Source organism: Anolis sagrei, chromosome 4 (assembly GCF_037176765.1).
Source record: "Anolis sagrei isolate rAnoSag1 chromosome 4, rAnoSag1.mat, whole genome shotgun sequence".
Lineage (NCBI taxonomy): Eukaryota > Metazoa > Chordata > Lepidosauria > Squamata > Dactyloidae > Anolis > Anolis sagrei.
The window spans coordinates 135,257,157-135,281,973 of NC_090024.1; the positions used below are offsets into that span (position 1 = coordinate 135,257,157).

The 24,817-nt window shown below is 41.6% G+C and overlaps 1 protein-coding gene across 1 annotated transcript in view; it reads left to right on the top strand.

The window, feature by feature from the left end:
* Positions 1–23,067, top strand: part of DIAPH1 (diaphanous related formin 1) — a 114,031-nt gene extending 90,964 nt beyond the window's left edge. Inside the window, exons 27-28 of the mRNA XM_067467710.1 lie at positions 4,590–4,676; positions 17,750–23,067. Coding sequence (XP_067323811.1) covers positions 4,590–4,676; positions 17,750–17,922 — 260 coding nt within the window. The 3' untranslated portion in view covers positions 17,923–23,067. The remainder of the gene's footprint in view (positions 1–4,589; positions 4,677–17,749) is intronic.
* The last annotated feature ends 1,750 nt before the right edge of the window (positions 23,068–24,817 follow it).

Sequence of the window (24,817 nt, forward strand, 5' to 3'; positions counted from 1 at the left end):
TGCCTTGATAGAGAGGCTAGGTTTGGGGTGATATATCCGAGTACCATTTGCTGAGAAGAATATGGTCGGGACTGTTCTCACTCTCAGACTCTGCTTGTGGCCTTTCTGGAAGCATGTAGTTAACCACACGAAAGGCTGGGAAAGAGTCCTGATTGGTAATCCTGGCCATGAATATCTATAATGGTGAGCAAGATGGACCAGTGGTCTAATACAGTATAGGAAAGTGTCAATTTTCCTATATGTTAGCTTTAGAACGCCAGGCTAGATGGGTGATTGGTCTGATCCAGGTCTCTCATGACTTTCCACACAAAATCTATTGCTTTAATGTCACCTCTGTTCTGTTCAGAACTGCCTGGCTTGTTGGCATCATTTCCTTCAGGAGAGTGTTTTCGTATGCACACGTCTTAGCCTTGAAATCTTCTGGTGCTTCCTGCCTACGTTTTCCTGCACGCAGGCTGCTGTTTTTGTGCAGTCTCTGGAGGAGCTGAGAAAGAACTAAATAATGGAGACAAGTAAATCAGGCTGGAGGAGCTGAAGGAAAAACAAGGCAGTATAGGTTTTCCCTATGATGGCTAGCTTTCCCGCACATGTTTCCACACGCAGATGGCTGACCTATTCAGCTGCCTCCGTGTTGCTCCTGCCATCAATCACATGGCCCTTTCAAATTGCCAGATGGCTCCCAGTCCCTTTGCTGTAGCAATTCTTTTCAGTGAGAAGCACAGGCATCCAACCTCAGTTATATTTTTCTATAAGCCATATCGGTCTGAATGACAGTCAGGTTTGCTATAGTATATATTGCCAGCATATTCTTGGGCTGACTTTCTGCCAGCCATTAGATGACTATGGTCTTTTCAGACGTGCTTGATAATTCATGCTCACCTGTACAGTTCCATTACTTACATAGCACCCTTGCATGACAGTAAAAATGTGAGAGGAAGTCATAGGGTGGGAGGGAGCGAACTTGTTTTCTGCTGCCCTGGAGACTAAGATACGGAGCAATGGCTTCAAACTAGAAGAAAGGAGATTCCATGTGAACATTAGGAAGAACTTCCTGATTGTGAGAGCAGTTCAGCAGTGTAACTCTCCACCCCGGGGTGTGGTAGAGGCTACTTTAAGATCATCCGGGGAAGCCCTTTTCTCGCTCCCGTCAACAGCGCAAATGCGGCTGGCGGGGACAAGGAGCAGGGCCTTCTTGGCTGTGGCCCCCTGCCTATGGAACACACTCCCAAAAGAGATAAGATCTGCTCCCTCACTCCTAACATTTAGAAAAAAAATTAAATCACGGTTCTGGGACCAGGCCTTCTGACAATAGATGTATGCAGCTTTTAGTAGGACAAGGACTGGAACGGTGACTCGACTGATGAGATTGTTTTATGGTTTTAATAACTGTTTTGATGTTTGGTGATGTACTGTTTTTAATATGATTTATGTCTAATGTGTGAGTTTACTATTGTAGTTGTAAGACATTGAATTTTTGCCACTATCTATGTGTAAACCGCTTTGAGTCCCCCTAGGAGTGAGAAAAGCGGTGTATAAATACTGTAAATAAATAAATAAATAAATAAATACTTCTTTGGAAGCTTTCAAACAGAGGCTGGATGGCCATCTGCCGGGGGTGTTTGAATGCAATTTTCCTGCTTCTTGGCAGGGGTTGGACTGGATAGCCCATGAGGTCTCTTCCATCTCCATGATTCTATGAGAGTTGCACCAAAAGGAGGGTTGTTGATATTTGGGATGGAAAGCATGAGCCATTATAGACCAGGTTGTTTAATTCTATCTACATGAAGTCTACAAGTTCAGTTTCTAGAAGTGCATTAGGCATGCCGAATGCCCTTCTGATGTTGTTACGATGGTTTTAAAACCCAGGTTCTGAGGTGTCAGCTCTGCTTTTGCCCATAGCTGGCAGATTCCTGTATGTCTCGGTTTGCATTCCAGGAGAATGATTCCTCTGCAATTTAATGTGCCTTTGGCGTTTCTTCCAGAACGGGCCAGAGGTGGAGAGCCCCAATTAGCAGGTTGACTGTGCCATGGATATAGGTCAGATGTAGCAGAGTCTTTTGGCCAGGAGGTGGCACTGTGGACAATGGATTCCCGGTGCCTGAAAGCACCCAGCAGATGTTCTAATGTGATTTTATAGGTTTATGTTTTGTCAGGAGCTGTTATCATGGAAACCTAGATTTGCCCGAGCTCTTCCTGCATTTGTGGTTAACCCTTTCTTCAACATCGAGCTCATTGGAAACAGAGGCAGATGGAATGTGAAAGGGATCGTGCATCTTTATGCAAATAATGGAGTCTTGGGGGTTCTCTCTTCTTCTTTTTTTGGCAGATGCTGTCAAATTTGAACTCAGACACATATTAATAGGAAATAATTGAATGTAGCTGCCTAAGATTTTATTCAGAAAAATTTAAAAACAAAATAGCTGTATCACAGCTATATTCCCCCTTTCCAGGGTATAACTGGCTACCCTTCTCATATGAATTACGACGCTTATCACAGTCCTTTTCTCTCTTGTGCATCTGCATTTACGCTCTTTATCCCACTCCTTCTGCTGTGTCTCTGGCAGAGGAATGGCAGCACTGTCATGCCCTCGCAGGGTGCAGGAAGTCTCCATTGGCACATGGTTGCCGGACAAGGCGGGTGCTTGTTGCTAGGGGAAGGAGATCAGTCGGGGCAGGGCGGCTAATCTCCTTAGTGGCCAGAGAGGACTGCAGAGAGTGAAAAGTAGATTAATGGAAATGGATGGCACTAATACCCGCGGGGTGCTAATCACATCAAAGCAACAGAATAACCCAGCAGCTGGGCCCATTAAAGACGGCTGGGATCCTGCCAGGAAGCTTACAACATGTGGGAGGAAGGAAGGGAGGGCAGGCTGGGTTACAAAGGGATTCCACTTGACCGTATGGCACAGAGGCATTCCTCCGTATTGGGATGGAACAATTCAAATCCACCCTTGTACATCACTAGGAAGAATGGGATTTAAATCCTCCTTCCCCTCCCCCAACCACTTGTGTACCGGCCCCACTGTATCCAAAGCAATGGGTACCTTAGATACAGGAGATAGCAAGCTTTGGATTTCCTTCAGCTTCTCTTGTACTGCTCCAGGGGAATATTTTCTTTTTCTTCTATAGAAGACATTTTTTGGATCGAAGCAGACATGCATATATGACGTGTTGCTTGTTTCCAAGAAGTACCAAATCAGAAACAAAAATTGATAAAGGAGTTACCAGTGCATTCTTGGCTACAAGTAGAATATTATGTACAGATCAAAACTATAAAAACATACCAAATCAATTTGGTGAAGGGCTTGGAAAATGGTGTTTTATAGCCAAAGAATGCATATGCTCAACACATTTTTTCCAATTCCTGTAAAATTTGTTCGGATGGATTTGGTACCTTTTGGAAACAAGCACTGCATGCCTATATGTATGTATCAAACAGACTCAATTAAAAAGCAGGGAAGGTGTGTTCAACTAAAAGGAATGTGCGGGAGCAAAAATAAAACCTGCCCCTTTCATCTCTTTGTGCTTTCTTGCTTAAATAAGGATTTTCCTTTTTTGCTGAATTTCAATATTAATATTTATTTATCGTACCAGAAGAAACCAAGGGTACAGTTGTAATGTATTTTAAAAACATAAAGTTTAAAAACATTGGCATTATATTAAATGTTCTTTGACCAGTAGCTAGCCACTTGGAGTGACTCTGGTGTTGCTATAAGGAGGTCCTCCATTGTGCATGTAGCAGGGCTCAGACTGCATTGTAATACATGGTCTGTGGTTTGGTCTTCTCCACACTCGCATGTCGTGGACTCTACTTTGTGACCCCATTTAAGGTTGGCTCTGCAGCTCGTGGTGTGTCCAGGTGGGAGTCTCTCATATATCAGCCATGGCTTGAAGTTCTGGGTTTTAGCCTGCCACTTTTGGACTCTAGCTTGCTAAGGTGTTCCTGCGAATATCTCTGTAAGTCTTAGAAAGCTGATAGGCAATGAAATAATAAAGCAGTGATATTCCAGGAAATAAAAGGGGACAAGTATCAGTTTTGACAGCCATATCTTCTTTACTACCCTTGCTTGAGAGCCAAACTGTGGTAATAAACATAGTTGAAAGTGTGTATTAAACACACAAAGACATCCGTTTTCATCTTGAGTCAAAGGTGCAAAGGAGACCTTCCCAGATTGTACCTTTGCAGAGTGTGAGAGCAGTGCAGGTTGCTTATTTAAATCCTCTCTCTCTTTTTTAAAAATCTCAACACATGTCTGTGAGGAAGCATGTTAAAGAAGCATTTTAAGCTTAACTGCTCCTTGAGCTACTGTTTTATAGATGTGTTTCGGCTTTCCAAGGAAAAACAGTCTGACATGTCATTTCATTTCCTAGTCTCTACCCATATGTGTTCTGAGCTTGGATTATCCAGGAAGAATTGTAAATTAAGATTTGTCTGGATACCATGTTTCTCTACAATCTTGTTGGGGTGGAGGGAGAATAATCATTATGTGGGATCAGGGTGATGTTTCAAGCATCTGTGTCAAGTTGTGGCTCTTGTTGATGGAGGCAACCAGTACTCACCCTGTTTTAAAACCTGTTGTTCCTTGCAGAAGGCGATGAAACCGGAGTTATGGACAGTTTAATGGAGGCCTTGCAGTCAGGAGCAGCTTTCCGTCGAAAAAGGGGACCACGTCAAGGTAAGGTCTTGCTCACATCTTTCAAAAGCAAGTGTAACATACACTCTTTTCTGAGGACAGAATTAGATTGCCTCTGTGGCCTAGTATTCCAATCCAACTTTGAGTCTTTTTTGAAGAAAAGAAACACCCAGGAAAATGCTTGGGAGAAAAACTGCTACCTCATTGCCATCAAGCACAGCTTTTTGCCATGATTATTGTTGCTGTTTCAGTGCACTGCTGACAAAAGAGCAGTATGATGTAGAAGATTGTGTTGGCTCTGGATCAGTTACTCAAAGCTACAAAGTTCAGGATATGACCTTCGTCATCCTTTCTTTGTGAGGATATCACTAAGAAACCTCACAATTTATGCTACTTGGAAATTTCTGTCAGAAGGGCAGGCTAAACACGTAATCTATGTGTAAAAGAAGCCTAAACAGGTTGGAGACATGCAATCCACAGAAGAGGCTTGATTCTTAATTGCGTAAACTCTCATCAGTACTTGTAAAATGGTCATCGGGTTAAATATTTTGCACCCAAATACGTTCTTGGTTTTCTTCCCATATTGGTAAATTAATTTCTGTGGAGGAATTAAAAATAAATCATTATGTTTGGGAGCAGTGAGAGGAAACGGATCAATTGCCTACCCATCTTGCTATCACCTAACCTATGGGTTTAATACTGAACCCTTCCTTTCGCCACAATAGTGATGAGTGATTAATACCTAGCTGAAACCTTGTAAAATCTTCTTACAGAACAGGCTCAGGCCAGCCTTTTCCCTTCAGGAGTTGGTAAAATGGGATGGCAGATGGTGAGTGGAGAGGACTTAGGGGAAAAAAAGCTAGCTCTGTCCATTTTATTCTTCAAATGTGATGGCTTTCACCACTTTTGACTGCAGAGCTGAAGCATTTCTTCATCAATTCCTCATTTTTTTAGATACAGTTATGCCTTTAAGTGTTAAAAAAATCTATAAAAAATAGAAAAAGGAGAACAGATAAACTGAAATTTGCTGCCATGCTGTTTTCAGGCTGTGGATGCAACTTGAATCCACATATTTTCCCTGCAGGTCTTTCTGCCCCCGTTCTTCTTTAATAGACAGATGGTCTGTGAGCAAAGGATGCACACTGTAATTTGCTAGATTCTGTAAAGCCGAGGAAAAATCTTGTTTCCTTGTAAAACTCTTCTAGGCAGCTGTTCTTCGAAAGCAAAGCATATACAACAAAGAATAAAGTAGTTGTGTGGTTCTTTCAGCGTCATAATATACAAGCCTGTATATTTAAATAAACTGCATTGACTGAAGCCTGCAATAGTGACAGAACGAAAACAGAAGTGCTGACCTATTACTTCTGGACATCCAGACTAAAGATTATTTAAAAAATGAATATAACCTTACCATATACCTTTCTGTCTTTGTTACAACTATGAGAAAGATCTTGGAGAGGTGATTTTCAGCTGATCTTTTCACGTGCTTTATTCCAGGAGAAACACAATTGGTTGATTCAAAAAGAACTGTTGCTATAGATTGATAGTCACTGTCTTGTTAAGGTACAGGCCAATAATATTTTTAATTTTTCAATTTTATGCAAAAGAACAGGGCTTTTCCATACACAGTATACAATTGTGGTTGTGTGTACGTTGCTGTTTTGGAGCTCATTTATTTATAGAAGATAATATGAAGTAAGTCTCCTTGAAATGTATAATGAAGTGTGTCTCCTTATCTGTTGATCTGTAATTCGTCAAGGATATAAAATTAGATCTTTCTGTAAATGAAACATTGGGATGCCATCTTTAATTTGGTAATTTGTGGAGCTTTAGATATGATATTGCATAGTATTTAAGTGATAAGTATCATGAGTATATATGTATTAAATTATCTTCGTTAGGATTATAAGTATCCTACTTGAAGGGTAGAAAGGGTTGTTTGTTTCAATAATAACTTATTCAATGGAAGGAGAAGGAAAATAAACAAGTTACTTTTGTCGCCATTCATTTTAATTCAGCCTAGCTTATCCAATGAGTTGTCAGATAGCTTACAGAAAGTCAGTGAAAACACCACTGTTCAGGTAGATCAGCAAAAAGGACTTGTTATGTTGTGACAGCCTATTCCACAATCCAATTAACCTAAAATCCTTGGATTTAAGCTGTTATAGTCTCCTTTGGGGTCAATGGGATCAAGATGACATTAAGTCCAAACTGCCTGATTTAAACTGAGTTGTAAAGTAGTCTTGACAGGGGCAAAGTCTTCTTGTTGTTAAGACTGATCTGTGAACAGTTTTTGAGTTATGGTCAGATGAAAGCAAAAGTATTCCCAAGCCAAGAGCATCATGAATAAATCAGCATTTTGAGCAGGTAGGACAGAAGGTGCATGAATTTCCTTTTCTGGGTGTGCTCAACAGATCCTGGAATATGGTTTACACTGGCACAAAATACAATTACGTGAGAATCTTAATACTTCCAGAAAGCAGACTTCTGGCCTTAGTGGTGCAGAGTAAATGATGAGGAACGTCTTAACAAAGTCTTGCAAGTCATGAGCAAGATGGGGGAGGAGAAACTTCCAGGAAGTGTTTGCACAGTCTGCTCAGCCTTTAGTCTTCCCTTGTTGCACCTGGTATTTCTATCCTCTACACCAGAATTAAATCTCATTCAATTGTTGCCCAGAGCTGAAAACAAAACCCACATAATAATGTGGCAATGTAATGTGATATATTTTTGGAGGCCTACTGAAATTGTAGAATTAGTAATTTGCATAAGGAGGATTTTTAGATTAATGTTGGCGTGAAGATGTTTATGGCATTTTTCAGCAGATTTGTAGAAGTAAAGGCAGCAACCATGGCAAATGCTAAAGACTGCTCAAACTTCTGTACAGTGGCCCTTATTTCTCATGCCAGTAAGGTAATGCTCAAGATCCTGCAAGGAAGACTCCAGCAATACATGGAGAGAGAGTTGCCAGATGTACAAACTTGGCTCAGAAAAGACAGAGGAACGAGAGACCAAATTGCCAATATCCGCTGGATAATGTAGAAAGGCAGGGAGTTTCAGAAAAACATCTACTTCTGTTTCATTGACTATTCTAAAGCCTTTGACTGTGTGGATCATAATAAATTGTGGCAAGTTCTTGGTGGTATGGGCATACCAAATCACCTTGTCTCTCTCCTGAGGAAGCTGTATAAAGACCAAGTAGCAACAGTCAAAACTGACCATGGAACAACAGATTGGTTCAAGATTGGGAAAGGTGTACGGCAGGGTTGTATACTCTCACCCAACCTATTCAACTGGTTGAATAGAAGATTCAACCAGTCCATACTTCAAGAAATAAAGCCTGACTGCTCATTGGAGGGAAGAATAGTAGAGGCCAAGATGAAGTACTTTGGCCACATCATGAGAAGAAAGGAAAGCTTAGAGAAGAGTATGATGCTGGGGAAAATGAAAGGAAAAGGGAAGAGGGGCCGACCAAGGGCAAGATGGATGGATGGTATCCTTGAAGTGACCGGATTGACCTTGAAGGAGCTGGGGGGTGGTGACGACTGACAGGGAGCTCTGCCGTGGACTGGTCCATGAAGTCACGAAGAGTTGGAAACGACTGAACGAATGAACAACAACAACATGGCCTCATTTTCCATCAGCCACTGAGTTTTAATTGGAGTCAAAATGCTGGACTGAGCAAGTGGAGACACCAAACACTATTGGTTTAATTACACATCCAAACAAACTATAGTTAAGGGAAGTTAGTTTGTGTGAGATATTTGACAGAAAACAAGACAGAAACATTATTCCCATGCAGAGGCTTTCCCCAAGTCTTCCACATAATATTATGCACCCTGCCTGCTCATTCCCATGTGCCTGGCTTGCTTTGGAGAAAGCAAGGTGCATAATACGTTTCTTGGGCTTAGAGGATAGACTGCACCAAATGAAAATGGATTCTGGGAAAACACATCATTGTTTTTGATGTACAGAAAAGTCTAATGAACTTAGACTGCAACGTTGAGTGATGTCTGTCTCACCCTGTATTATGCTTATTCAAGAACCCGCAGGCCCAGAATTTCCTAATTCCTGAGGGAATTTCCTAAATGTGGGTAACGATGCTCAACAGGTATGGCAGGGGACCAGCATCATAGTAATCAGCAATATCATTGTTACCATTATAATTTATTCATATAGCGCCTTTACTGCACATGGTGCTTTATAATAAGAAGAGCAACAAAACAGTCTCTTGCCCTCGGGCTTAACATCCAAGGAATAGAGAGGCCTAATGCTGGCAGAAGGATGGGGGACTAGAGTAACTTACTCCATTGAATTGGAAGTTCTAGGTTCCCTAGAAATGAGTGGCCCTTTAATTAGATCTCCTAGCATTCCTCAACACTGGTTATATTAGCTTTGGCTAATTAACAACATATTGAGGGATTAACAAAATTAATCCGTCAATAGAAGTACCATCATATTGCTGGTCGACCCGTTACTAAAACTGGATCTACACTGTCCTTTATCCCAGATCCTAGATTATCTGATTTGAACTGGATTATATGAGTTTACACTGATAGATAATCTGAGAGTGGCTTGGTCCCTTGGTTAATATTTGAGAGATGAAGTGATATGGGGCTGGTTTGTGCTTTAAAGTAAAGATGCACAATGCAATAATAATAATAATAATAATAATAATAATAATAATAATAATTTATTTGTACCCCGCTACCATCTCCCCAAGGGACTCGGTGCGGCTTACATGAGGCCAAGCCCACAATATATCAATAAACAAAAGCAATAACAATAATCAATACAAAACAGTTAAAATAACTCAAAAACAGAAAAATACACAATAAGCAATAGACAATAACAATATCAAACACACAGCATTTAAAAACCTATGGCCGGGCCAAATGTAATAATTCAAATTTAAAATCAAAAAGCCATCTATCAAAGCCAGCCCAAATAGGTACAACCCCACCCGAGATTGGTAGAACCTATCAATTATGTTAAATGTTCTTTGTGATACCACTGAGGTTCCATTCTGTTCAAACAAGTAGTCCTTGCTATTTGAAGTAATCTTGCAAAGGAATTCTAATATGGGGTTAATCCTACAATGGCTCACAATTCATTCATTCACGCCTGTATTTCAAGGAACATTTTATCTCACTGCATTCTGAAGATAGGACCTGTATGTAGCGAATGGGAAGCATCGCTGCTTGGCATGCAGAACAACTTTGCTTAAGTAATGTGCACTTTCAGTTTAAAACACAAACACATTAGGCGGCAGGATGGCTGCCTCATGCCTGGAGGTGTGGCTACAGCTCAGAGCAACCAATACTGGGTGAAATGCAACAGTGATTTAAGGCAGTTTAAAATATTCATAGGAGTACTTTCTAGCCCCCTCTCCACAAATCCAAACTGCAGATTCATTTTGTTTTATTTTAGCCAACCTTGGGTTGTGTAGAACAGTTTATATATGCTCAAAAGCTATGAAAAGGGGTAACTTGATGAGATATATAAGAAACATGCCAATGTTTTCACAGTACAGGATATGTTTTTTGTTCCAAAATCTACTCTGATTAAAATTAATGGATGATCCTGCCCAGGATTTGAGACAGTGCTCCCTTATAAAAGGAGGCTTGTATCATCCTATCCCTGCAACAGAATTACTGCATACAGATCTAATTGGCTCTGATCTTTGACTCTCTTTTTTGCTGACCAGCAGCTGTCTCTATTCAGAGATGCTGGCAGCTTCTTGATACGCTGTATTGGTATGAAAAAGCAGACAGGCTTCTATGACTACCCCTGAATAGCCTAAATAGCCATTGTTGGGGAAGTCAGCAGGAAGATTGTTCCCGCCAGTTCATTAAGAAAGGCATGCCATGGCCGCAGGATGCAAAGAGGACAATAGCTCTGTGTTTGTGCCCCTGCAGCTTGCCTCTGCAATTGTCCTGTAGTCATGGTTTCAGCCTGATGATTCAGATGGCCTTCGGATTTTGATTACTCATTTCATCCTCTCTTCCGCAGCCTTGACATCATGCAAACCATCTGCTCCTGTGGTAATGAAGTTCAGACAATAAAAAGAGAGAAACAATTAATGCATTTGCCCTGGCATGCCTCTTTTTATATAGCTTCCAAACTTTAGGAGAAAAGCCCAACAGCAGAGGGCAGTGGTGGTATGAGGCAAGGGGGCTCAATGGCTCTTCCCCATCCAAAAAAAGCTCCAGTGCTTGAGCTATCTTTTCGGGGGTGAGGGACGGGGTCATCACATTGAGATCGTGTATACAGGTGATAGTGGGGGGGGGGGATTCACCACGGATCATGGAGAATGTGGAGTGGGGTGTGGGGGACCCATCGCTCCACGTCCTGCATCGCCCTTCACCCCATCCCACAGGGGAAGCATCGCCACCCGGCTCCTCCCCCCTCTCGTTGTTGTCTATACAACATGGGTAGCCTCCTGTGTTGCCCCCTGCAACACTTGGACCTCACTTCCGGCACGGAGCCCCGCTGGAAATGGATTGATGTCATGTAATGAGATCTGGCGGGCTCAATTCCTGAAGAGAGTCCAAGTGTCACAGGATGGGCAATTTTGCCCATCTGATGAGGTTCTTGATGGAAAACTCTCTCTCTTTAACTACCAGTAGGACCATTCTCTGTCTTGTATCAATTGGTTTGCCTTATTCCGTCTCCTTCTCATCAGCCCTGCCACTGTACTGTTGGGGTGAGCCTAATCTTCTGCAGCTGTTCTGGCTACTTGGGGATGCAAGTAGGGGTTCCCATGGTGTACCAAAATCAACATCGGCATATCAGGGAGGAGAACAGCATTCATTCACACTCCTGGTAGTCTGAAGTGGGGCAAAAAGTGTTATTACTACTACTACTACTACTACTATTATTATTATTATTTCCAGACAGAGGTTTGATTCCATGAAAATGTAATCTTAGCTAAAATCTTCCCATTGTTCGCTACTTGTGAGGAAGTGTTTTTTTCCCTGGAGAATGACTTAGTCATCTAATATATATCTGGCTTGGACAATTGCAGCCTTTCCTGACAAGAACATGCTAATGAACTGGTTTTCCTCGCCTCACATTTATGTCGGGGGGGGGGGGGGGGATCTCAGATGTGAAGCCATGGGGCTCTAATATTGTGCAAAAGTGCCTCCTGGTCCCTCAGAACTCTTGCTTTGGGGGAGAGTTGGGAGACACAGACTGCTCCTGAGCAATCTTAACAAGTAACCTGATAGGCATTTTTTTTATTTCCTCGCAGCAAACTCTCTCCTGTCCCTCTGTGAGATAGAGGAGGACACACCGGAGCGGGTAACCCCCGGGCATGTTCATGTTCGTTCCTCCCTATCCCTCCATTTGTGTGTCACCTTCTCATAGGAAGGGAAGTTGGAAAGAGGCGGCTGACATTCAGGGAAACACATATGTGGGTCCAGCACTCTCCCAGAATGCCTCACTTGATGTTTTCCTGTGAAGTGTGGTCCGTCTTCCATTTCCCGTTTCATAGTGTTTCGAGGCCCAGCAGACCAACTCCCTGTGTTCTCTTTGCCCATCTGAGAACATTTTCATATTTTGTCTGTCTTGTCATTTGATTCCTTGCTTGCTGGCTTCTGTAGTATCCCCAACCTCGCTACTACAGTGATCCATCATCCAGACTCTGCAGCCAGTTGACACTTCTTCTATAATCTCTTATTTTACTGCTTCAAGTATTTACAACCCATCCTGTACCTCTCCATCCGGAGGTCTAGAAGTCTCATTTCAGGACACAGTTCTCTAAAATTGTCCTTCAAGGCTAGGGGTGGGGTGTGATCAGCCAAGGATGTTAAGAAAGGGAACAGATCAATAAGCTAAGAAGCACAGAGAGAATGAGGCTAATTAGGAACACTGGTTAATTAGCAACAGAATTGTTGGGAAAGGGCTTACACTGCAGCTTTCTGATCTTCAATCTTTCTCTCCAGCAAAGTGATTAAATTAGAAGTGAAAACACAGATCAGTGAATGGTATAACGTGTGTGTATGACAACCAAACTGCACATTACATGAAATTCTGTTCAGCTTTCTTCCTTGTTTTCTGTTTAATGAAAAGCTGATGCTAAAGGCTGCCGTCTGAAGCGAGAGAAAAAAAAGACTGGACAGTACTTTTTCTTAAAAGAATTTTTAAAATAGTTTTTTAAATTAGTATTCGGTATCTGAAATGCTTGGGATTAAAAGTGTTTAGGATTTTGGATTTTTTCCAGATTTTTGAATACCTGTATTTGCATATGCATACATAATGAGCTGTCTTGTTTTAACATGAAATTAGTTTATGATTCGTAGACACCATATACATATAGCCCACAGGTAATTTTATACAATATTTTGAATAATTTTGTGCATGAAGCAACATTTGTATACATGAAACCATTAGAAATCAAAGGTCACTATCTCAACCACCCATGTGGACTATTTCAGGTTTTGCGGTATTTTGGAATTCCAGACAAGGGATGCTCAACCTGTATAACTAAGCACTCCAGAATGTATATATGAGAAGGGCAAGAACACACCCGCTAAAGCCTACAGGCTCATCTCATACGCTTGCATGTTGTTTCCAAATGTCTTTTCTTGATGATGAAAACACATTTTTCTGTCAAACACCCTTTCCACCTCTGGTGAAATGAGCCCTTCATGGAACTGCAGCTTTTTAAATCAGCCGCCTCCGCTACTTCCTTGTCCTCCTGTGTTTGTCCTATTTCCCAGCAGAGATGTTTTCTCTAAATTTCTGCATGTAAGCACATTTGTGTGCACAGGAAATTGCCACATTGTAAGAGGTCTGTGTCCACTGCATGAGTGTTGATCTGTGTATTATATGTGTCTGTAATATATACCATTTATCTGTGGTATGAGGAGGAGTCAACTTGGTTGTGGGAACTTTGATCATTAAGAAGGTGAGATGTCTTTGATGTTAGTTGTAGAGGTGTTCCTCTTAATGAGTTGTCATCTAAAGTTTGGAGAACTCTTAACCTGTCAAAACTAACAGTGACAATTTCTTATCGCTCTGTAATGCTGAACTTCATGTTATGCTTAGAATTTATGATCTGATTAATCTCCAGCATTAAAAGATGTAACCACAGCTAACAAATGTACTTTTTCAGCATCATGCCTTTTTCCTTACAGTGAAAGAAGGCATAGTAGATTTCTTGGGTTGATGCCTAATGGGTCCAGTCATAGAACTATTTGCTAGGGAGCACAGTGTTACGTTCAAAGCTGAGCCTATAGAGCAGGGGTCCTCAAACTTTGTAAACAGAGGGCCAGGTCACAGTCCCTCAAACTGTTGGAGGGCCAGGTTATAATTTGGAAAAAAAAGCTTGAATGAATTCCTATGCACACTGCACATATCTTATTTGTAGTGCAAAAAACACTTAAAATAATACAATAATTAAAATGAAGAACAATTTTAACAAATATAAACTTAATAGTATTTCATTGGGAAGTGTGGGCCTGCTTTTTACTGATGAGATAGGATTATTGTTGTGTGCTTTCAAGTCGCTTCAGACTTAGGTTGACCCTGAGCGAGGGCTGGGGAAAAGACCTTGGAGGGCCGTATCCAGCCCTCTGGCCTTAGTTTGAGGATCCCTGCTATAGAGTGTAAAGGGGAAAAGATCGCTGATCCAAGACATTTGGGATTCAGCGTTTGTGGCAACAGATGAATTGCAGGCAAGCAAAAGAAATAGCCTGCAAGTGTAACTGTACAATTCTGAAGGACCAGAGTGTTGACTGGCATTCTCAGTTAACAGAGATGACAAGATACAGTTTGAAACTAATCATATTTATAGTCTGGCAACCACTCACTGGTCTTTACAGTATGTGCCTAAATATGTGTCTTTGCCTGTGCCTCAGGGATATCTTTGCTTCAAAAGATAATGGTCCTTTTTTTAAAAAAAAGTAGTATGTTAACAGGGAACTATGCCATCAAGTTTCCTGTTCTAGAAAATTTGGAGTTTAAATAACGATTAATTGAAGTATTTGTATATCCATGTGACACAAGCATTATCAAAAGACCTTTGTCTCTGAAAACAGAGGGCCATTTCTCTCTAATAATTTGCCTGATCAGTTTGATGTCACCCCCTATTACACATCTTCATGTATGCAGCTTTTGATGTAACAGTAGATGAATTGGGGTCCATAATATAATAGTTCTTTCTCCAGTCTGTAAAGTCAAAAGTAAGATTGTGCTTTTATTTTATGTGGGGTTGGAATCTGTTTTCCTTCTTTTTCCAAACTAGTAATGTCATGAGATGTTTGGTTGCATAGATGTATACAGTTTTATCAGAGAGTACTTTGTGGACCCATCATCACTGGCTGCATTCAGACTTAGTAATACCCTACTGTATATCTTTACAAAAGGTGTGGAGAGAATGCAAACAACAAGCAGCCTTCAACTTTAAAATAGGAAACATAATTTTGAGGAACCTCAGTTGAAAGCTGTGTCTGGAGAATGGTTCATCTTGATTACAGTTTTAAATGTAGCTTCACAAACCAAGGTTTGAAATTAAGCTAACCAAACTAAGGTTTGAAATAGGTTAAACTGCCTTAAATTTTATTATAAGCTACCTTGGTAATAGAAAGATGAGAACAAATGTACCATTTTCTATTCTTCCTCTTAGATTGTTTGCCTTATGACAAAGAAGGCAAACAGCACTGAATGGGACACCTTTATTGTCTTGTCTATCCATTTCCCCTTTTCCAGCAGCATGCACAAATCCTACATTGTTCTCAAAGTGGACCCATGAATGAGGATACAGAACTTCAGAATTTCATTTTTTTATTGATGTTTTATATGCTATCTTAATCTCAACTATTTGGGGGATTAATAAAATCATGATTTCCAACAACTAACTTGAGCAAATTAAACACTCATTACACTAGGTAGCCTTGAATTAAAGGTTTCTTGTGTTTGAGCTCTCCTGGATTGGTCTACTATGTCTATGGCCCTCAAACCCTCTGCCAAATAATTTCCAGTTTGAGATGTTTTTGCCTCAATATACATGTTCCACCGTAACCTTGCTACTGTTAAAATATAAACTCAAAGAAGACAGACTGTGCCCAATAAAACTAGACACGAGGGAGAGACATACTCCCATGGTATTTCTAAAAAGTGTTTTTCAATTTTCTATAATCCTTCCTTTTTTACATCTTGAGACTCAGGATGCATCTAGAATTAATGCAGCTTGACACACTTTAACTGCCATGGCTCAATGCTACGGAATCATGGTAGTTGCAGTTTTACAAGGTCTTTAATCTTCTCTGCCAAAGAATGCTAATGCTTTTCCAGACTAAAAATCCTAGGATTCCATAGCATGGCATTTATGGAGCCATGGCATGTATAGATCCATGGCATTTAGTGGTTAGAAAAGCTTTTAAGAAATATCCTGAGAGTATGTCTCTCTCTCATGTCCATTTTTATTTATTTATTTACAGTATTTGTATTCCACCCTTCTCACCCCGCAGGGGACTCAAGGTGGATTAGAATGCACATATACATGGCAAACATTCAATGCCATAGACACACAACATATATAGACAAACATGGAGGCAATTTAAGCTTCATGAGGGTATGTTTGAATTGCGACCACCGGGGGAACTGTTGCTTTACGGTCCACTTGTGGCACTGAGTCCTTGATGGAGTACTTTCTTATTCCTTTGCCTGCTGCTAGAGATTTTTATGGCATCGTAAATTAGTTAAATTAGCCTCCCTGCATAAGCGGTACCTAAATTTCATATTTGAAGGATGCAACTGTCTTCCGGGCAGCAAGCTGAACAAATAGTCAGGAGCTTACTCCGACACGGGCTGGCTTTGAACTCTTGACCTTTCGGACAGTGGTGATTTAATGCAGTTGACTCCAAGCCAACTACGCTACAACCCAGTTTTATTGGGCATTGCCTGTCTTCTTTCAGGAGCTGATCATGCATTCACAGAATAGAAGGAGGTTTGGAAGAGGGTTGTGTGCACCAAACCTTGTTTCACTTCTACTAAGCAAACTTGTTTCCAAGGCTTGTGACATTGGTGACAGCATGAGGAAAGAAGTGTGCATGCAACCATGAAACAGGCCTTTCTTTAAATCAGTGGCTGTCAACCTTTCGTCCTGGAGGTCTTTTGGACTTTACCTCCCAGAATGTCTGCCCTTGTTGACTTGAGCTTCTGGGAGTTAAAGCCTAAAACACCTGGAGGATTGAATGGTTTAAACCACTGCTTCAAAGTGATTATTTTTCTCCTGCTTAAATCACAGGCGTTACAGATCAGATTGCTAATCACCATGACTTCTGTAGGGAGTGGGTTGTGTACAGAAAATTATTTCACGTACAGTATATTCTGGCGTATAAGACTACTTTTTAACCCAAGAAAATCTTCTCAAAAGTCAGGGGTCGTCTTATACGCGGGTGTAGTCTTATGCCTGGGAGTCATCTTAACTCTATATTTTAACTGGAAAAGTTGGGGGTCGTCTTATACGCCCAGTCGTCTTATATGCCAGAATATACGGTATATTGGAATTGATAGATAGAAAAAGTGAGATGATTGGGGGCAATGTGATTTTTTTTCACATGAATCCTCATTCCTGAGGGCCATAGAATGAGACTTCAATCTACTTGCTTCTTTTGGTGACAAAAATTCTACACAGGATCTCTGTATCAAATTACTTCTGGCTTCTGTTGTTCATGATCCAACCTACAACTCCAGAATCAAACAATTTCAAGGCCTACAAAAGCCACCTTTGTTCTATATCTATCTATCTATCTATCTATCTATCTATCTATCTATCTATATATTCTAGTCTGCCTTGCTATTGTGAAGTTCTATTTAGAAGGCTCCATGCATGCTTTTACTGCATCCTCGTCCATTTATGGTCACATAAATGTTGTCCATATCCTCTGTCAGGTTGTGACCTGTTGTTTTGTCTCATAAGAACAATTAGAAATTGAAACAGTTGTTTAAGGGAAGTTGGTTGATGTATAAACTGTTCAGTTGTGTCTTCTCCTCATCCCCATTTAGAAAAATCTACCAGAGGATCTATATCAGCAGGCCCTGTAATACAGGCTTGTTCTGGACTTTCTGGGATTTCTCATTACTTTGTTTTCTTTCTCTCCCTACCCCAGCAAACAGAAAAGTTGGATGCGCTGTCACTTCATTATTAGCTTCAGAGTTGACCAAGGAAGATGCCCTCGGTGGAAGCAAGCCAAGCAAGGTGCGCAGAAATGAAGAGGATGGAGGACTTGCTGGAGAAGTTCCTGATGAAACCACCCAGGCAGCAAGCAGCCGTCAGAGCTAGAGTTGAATGCCAGGGTGGGACTATAAAGCCTTTAGCGCCGGAGACGTTTTACAGAGGAATAGAAACAACACTGAGTCACTTTGTAAACTTTTGAAATTTTTGTTTTATTTTCCATGGGCACGAAGAGATAAATGATGCAATCAGTTCTGCCTTGTCCCCTCTAGGGTTGTTTTGCAACACCTCTTGAGCTTTTTGCTACCACATACATCTCATCTTGAATTTCCCATCTGCCTTTCTCAGAATCAAAACTACAAAGCTTTTTGCTGAACATGCACCATGCTTGGAGCAAAAGTGACTGGTGCTCCTGTGTTGGCTCCATCCCCTGCAGGCGGGGGGAGCAGCGGGGAGGAATATAATCTGAAACGGGGAAAGGAAGCCAAGATGAAGAGCCTGAAGGCCAGTCCTTCCCACACACATCTCCCTGCACTGATGTTGCCAAAGCAGGAATGCAACAAACTGCCTTAACCCAGACTTTTTTTTTAATTTTTAGCTGTTCTTATATGTGGGCAGCCTGGGCTGTTGGAATATCTCACAGGCCTCTTTCTCCCCTAAAGCTCTCCCCTCCAGCGGTGCCGGTGGCCAGTGTTGCTCCCACCTGCAGTGATCCATAGGAAGGAACCCCATCAGACATCTTAGATGGTGTCCCTCCCATACCATCCTGCGTCACCAACTGCCATGCTGTGCAGCACCTGCTTTTCTTACTTGCTACCTAGTGCTGGGAAAGAAAATGTCTCTTGGATCACAGTGTCACCGTAGTGACAGGACTCTGTCTGATTATGAGGGGGAATGTTCTCCTTCCTTTTTCTTTGTGTTGAGATTATTTTTGCTGCTCTGCTGTGCTGCTATCTCTATCTTTTTTACACAAACTCTTCCTGTCACTTTAGAAATGATAATGGTGACCCGTTAAGAGAAAGTTGTGGTTGTTCTCTGCTAACTAGCTGGAGGGAAAGCGTGCTGCATCTACCTCCGCAAGCTTTTGAGCCAAGAGGATTCTGCGATACACAGCCTCAGAGGCAAGGTGTCCTCACTCCTCATACCTGAGCAAAATTATTCACTGCAACCCCAAAAGAAATGCATCTTGTGTTGTAATCTTCTGCTGTGTCCGACTCCTGCTGGACTTGCTACTGGAAGAATTTATACATTCCTTGATTTGTGGCAAAAATCCCTTGTGTAGCTGAAGCACAAAGTCTGCGAGCTGCCACCTGGGCCTCCAAGCCCTATTTGCTTTTGCCAATGCCATGCCATGCCATGCAGACAAACATATCTAACCTCCATGTGGTGGTGGAAGAACAGTGGCGTCTCCAAAAGTGGGATATCACTGTCGCAAATGTATCTATTTTTCTATCAGGTTTTGTTTTAAAACATAGTGATGGTAAAATGAAAATATCGCAAATACATGCATTTTCCTGGAATTCCTTCCTTGCAGTGTTGTACCTTTTAACATCATTCACCTACGGGAGCCAAATTATTCATCTACCAGTAGGCTTTTCTATTTGGACTTCCTTGCACCAGTCATGACGCTTTACTGAGATATCCATGGTCAGGGAAATTTCTAATGTTAAGAAATCATGTAGCTTTGCCAAGAGAACCCCTCTTTCGTTACTGCTATGGGAACCACAGTGTCTAAGTCCTGCCTGTTCCGTCTTGATAGGGCAGGCCAGAAGCATAACTCTGCAGAGGTCCGATAAGTGCCACCTTTCCCAGGGGTTTAGTTTGGATGTAAGTCAGCTTCCTTCATTTCTTGGATTGGGTACTATTTGGAGTTCTCTGGCCTCAAGAGCAGTCCTCCATTTGCTTCAGCATATTTTGCATTGCCAAATGGTTCTAGAGCAGTATAATTTTTAAAAATTGCCTGCACACACACTGCTGTGCATAGTCCTTTCAAAATTCACAGCCATTTTAATCGGTAAATGTCCATTATATAATCTGTTGGGATGCATATGTACCTGATTGTCTGCCTTTATGTAGGGGTGTTGACACAGCCTCAGGTGAATGTGGGGAATGACTGAAAACTTTGGTATACTGCTGGATGCTGATGATCATTTAATGAGTATTCTAATATGGGGAAGTTTCTATGTACTAAATATTTGCAAAAATGTATTTTAGATTATCAACGTTCATGTGCTGTTTGTCACAGTGCTTTGGACATTAATGCATAAAAATCGATCTAGATAAAACTTCAGATTGTCATAAGATGGAGAGGACAGAATGGTGCAAATCAGGAAAATGGGACGCTTAGATGCTCAAGGTTCACCTCCACTTGGCTTCAGGTCTTCGGATCCCTTCTTTCTCCCCCATTTTTGCAAAGTGACCGTTAAGCCCCAAGCTCCAGGGAGGCACTTGCAGAACTGGCCTGGCATGCTCTGGGAAGATTTGGACTCTTTTCTAGAAAATCACTTGCTCCTTCCCCCGTTTGACAATTGAAACATGATTTTTGAAACAGAGCTATTTCAAAAGGAATAATAGCACAAGGTCAACGAAGACTCTTCCAAAAGTAATCCAAAATTTAGTTGAATTTTAATTAAATCTCTGGAACTTACCCAATGGTATTAGAACTGTAAAGATAGGAGCAAAGAGGCATGAGAAAGTAGAACTTGCCCCATCATTGTTGCAACAACATCAAGAGGAAGGGGCCCAGAGTTTCTTGCCTCTTTCCTCTGGCTAAGTAGAAATGGCGTCCTTCTTTTGGTCCATTCCAGGAAGGCCTGATGATAGGACTTTTCTGGGATTGTTGATGTCCTGTGTCAGCATTATCACAGTGTTCACTGTTTGGAATCATATATGTGACCAAGAGCAGAAGATATTTTTCTGTCATTTCTGGGCATAGCTTATGTTAGCTCTCTTTATTCTTATGTCCCATTTTCTGTCTTCAAATTCTGTCCCTTTTCTCTCTTTGTTATATCTCCCATCCCTCTTGTCCTTCCTCTTTTCTCTGCCCATTTTCTTTCCTTTCTAGCTGCACATAAAACAGCCACACACTATCTCCTCCAACCACATTCACTCGCTCTTACACACATTATATACAAACAGCATATATTCACACTCTTTTTGCCGCCATCTTTTATCTCCCTTTCAGTCCTTCTGCCATCACACTTTCACCCTCACATCTGCCATTCCTAGGGGAGTCTTAGTTTTTCCTCTGAGTGAATGGTCATCTACACTCACTATGTTTAGGAACCTCTCACTCCGCAAAATCGAAGTCTTGTGTAAGTTACTACATGTGTAGTGCCAAACTTGGTTCTGGCCTAGAAGTGAGGTTGCCGGTTTCCAGGGAAGAGAATTGCTTATACTCAGTAGTAGTTCTTACAGTCGTCCCTTTCCTCCATGGTAATGGGGGGAAAGTAAGACGCTGTACTGCAGATATAGCAATAAAGCTTTCTTGATAGTGCTGAGTGCTAACAGACTATTCAGCCTCTAGAAATGTAGCCATTCAGGCCCCATAGCACTGCCTGGCTACATTCAGGCCTTCCAAACAGGTAGCTGAGGAAGCCGTAAGCTTGGCCCTTTCCCAGAGTCACACCTATCTAGGGTCTAGGCACTGTTGGTTTTGGGAACAGGCAGGTCAGGCTCTCCATTCCTGTTTCTACAGACAGCCATTTGTTTTCTTCCCTGGGCAAGCACATAACCACCATACAGAAGAAAATAGATGGACCTGTTTAGGAAATTTAAACCTATAAATCACCCCTGCTTCTTACACTGAGATCACATCTACCATTGGTGGCACAGGGATTGGCACATCCACTTATCTGAAAGAAAAGACTCCGCAGCAATTCTGATAAAGAATATTTGGTCCACAACCCCGATGGTGACAATATCTGGGGCAAGTGTTACTTCCTCATATGTAGCCTCGGTTTGCTCCTATTTGATCAGACAATTCTCACCATTGCTCCTATTGAAGAAAATATTCAGTCTCTTCCCCTCGACTTTCCCATCATTTCTTGGGACTGGTTTTCAAGTAACTTGGGGGTGAGGGGTAGAAACTGTTTCCATGGGGTGAAGGGGGAAGCCAGTGAACTTCTAGGCTGCCTTTTTTTTATGCTCTTCCATGCAAGGGATGAAATGGAAAACTCTGCATGGGAGGTGCCGTCTTCCTTGGTCTTCTCTCATTCTAGGGAATTGCTCCTTCACATAGACTGAAGTGGATTGTGCAAAGGCTGTGCTGCCAAACAGTCACCTTCTTCTCATTCAGTTTTAAATCCCAGTTTCTGCCACAGCATTAGAAATATGGTGGTCGCTTCCCTCCTTGCTGTGGGTGTAAGGCAGCAGAACCAAAGCAGAAGGGACGAAATAGTGGGTGCTTCAAGTAGACAAAGGAGAGTGCAGTGATAGGCTGATTTCTGCCTTTCTGTCCTGCTTCCTTCATCTGAAGTATGATAATAAACAGATTGGTGGGGTTGTAACCAAGATGCTTTATCCAGGTAGACTATTGTCAATAACTTATATTGATTCCACAGAGAGTTTCCTTCTGTAAGGAAAAGATGGACAGACTTACATCTACATTGCAGCTATTTCAATGCACACAGACCCTCACGACTAGGCATATCTTTATGTTTCACATATAGTGACTCGGATGGGCATCTATTTGATATCAGCCTAACCATAGTCCCAAAATGTTGCATTCCCCCAATAAGAGTTGTTTCCACCTCTTTTCAAAGTGGTGAAGCTCAAAGGCTGTATTTTCTAAAGAAACTGCTTCTTAAGAGAGTGAAGTGAAATTGTCTCCTACAGATTGCCTACCATTTTTGGTGGGGACTGGGTGGTGGTTTCTGCACAGCAGGTTGGACATTGCCTCCAGGCCCTTCCAGGACATTGGCCGTGGTCGGCCATTCCTTGTAATGCTTGTCCCCCCCCCCCCCCAAACCAATGGTGTGCCACTGGGATTTTTTCAACTTTTATTTTTTTATTGTAGAATATTTTTTGTTATCTTTCATAAAGGGTGCACATTACAATCCATAGTGTATTAGTTTTCTTCCCTGAAAACAAAGTTGTGACACTGGGATCTTTGTAACTTTTATTTTTAATGAAATTCTGTTAAGTTATATTTCATAAGAGGAAAAAAATTATAATTGATAGTTTATTGGGTGTTTGGGGTGTAAACATATCTAATTTTTGTTCCAAACTGTTAATAAAAAATGTTTCCCATTTTTTTTTCTCTTTTTCATTTAGTAATTCTGTGAGAGCCATGTGTGAAAGTAATTTAGAGTGCTGCTTCTTACACTGTGGGTCTCGATCCCAAATGAGTTCCCTGTAGTACAGGGGTCCTCAACATTTTAAGCAGGGGTCCAGACTATAGTGTGCAAATTCCTATGCACTTTGCAAATATTTGTAGTGCAACCCCCCCCCCCCCCGAAAGAACAATATAATATTTACAATGAAAAATAATTGTAACCAACATAATCTTATCAGTATTTCAGTGGGAAGTGTGAGCCTGCTTTTGACTAATGAGAAAGTCAAGTTCATTAGGATTGTTGCTGTGTGCCTTTAAGTCATTTCAGAGGAGCCCCAGTGGCGCAATGGGTTAAACCTTTGTGCTGGCAGGACTGCTGATGACAGGTTGGCGGTTTGAATCTGGCGAGTGAGGTGAGCTCCCATCTGTCAGCTCCAGCCTCTCGTACGGAAACATGAGAGAAGCCTCCCACAGGTTGGTAAAACATCCAGGCGTCCCCTGGGTAATGTCTTTGCAGATGGCTAATTCTCTCACACCAGAAGCGGCTTGCAGTTTCTCCAGTCACTCCTGACATGAAACAAAAGTCATTTCAGACTTAGAGCGACCCTAAGGCAAGCCTATCGCAGAGTTTTCTTATCAAGATTTGTTTAAAGGGGATTTGCCTTTGTCCTCCTTCGAATGCAGCCTGCTGGATGTAGTTTGAGGACCCCTGCTTTAGCACAATGTTGGGATCACGAAACATTTGGCAACAGTAAAATGTTTCTGACCATCACCTAGTGGCTCCCACTGTATTTCATAAAAATGCTCCATAAAATGCTCCATAAAAATGGAACTAGGAAAATGGGTTTATATATCTGTGGAATGACCAGGGTGGGACAAAAAACTCTTGTCTGTTGGAGCTGGTCATTCCACAGATATATAAACCCATTTTCCTAGTTCCAACAGATCTCACGACCTCTGAGGATGCTTGCCATAGATGCAGGCGAAACGTCAGGAGAGAATGCCTCTAGAACATGGCCATATAGCCCGAAAAAAACTTACAACAACCCAGTGATTCCGGCCATGAAAGCCTTCGACAAGGTCTAAGTTTCTGGAGTGTTTGCAGCAGAGAAATCTTGATTTCTCCTTGAAACAGGTGCCCAACATAGTGGAAGACAGCTCCTAAGATTACAAACATTTACTTCAGTTATTTAATGTATACAAAGACCATCAAAAAGGAAGGAAGTTGTTGGGAATTGAACATTAATGACACAGGCTAATGGTGACGTCAAGAAGCCCCCGGTGGCCTAGTGGGTTAAAGCACTGAGCTGCTGACTGAAAGGTCGCAGGTTCGAATCCAGGGAGCAGCATGAGCTTCTGCTGTTTGCCGCAGCTTCTGCCAACCTAGCAGTTTGAAAACATGCTAGGTTCCCACTGCCTCAGTGGGAAGATAACGGCGCTCCATGCAGTCATGCCGGCCACATGTCTATGCATGTGTCTATGCACAATGCCAGCTTTTCAGCTTATAAATGGAGATGAGCACCAACCCCCAGAGTCGGACATGACTGGACTTAATGTCAAGAAGAAACCATTACCTTTTAACCTAATGATGATGACAATGGAATTAAAAAAATAGGATTATTGTTACTCCTCACATTTCACTCCCCTCAAAAAAGGAATTCAAGGTGATTTACTAACTAAAACAAATACAACGTAGGTAACACTTTAGAAATTAATTAAAACGATAAC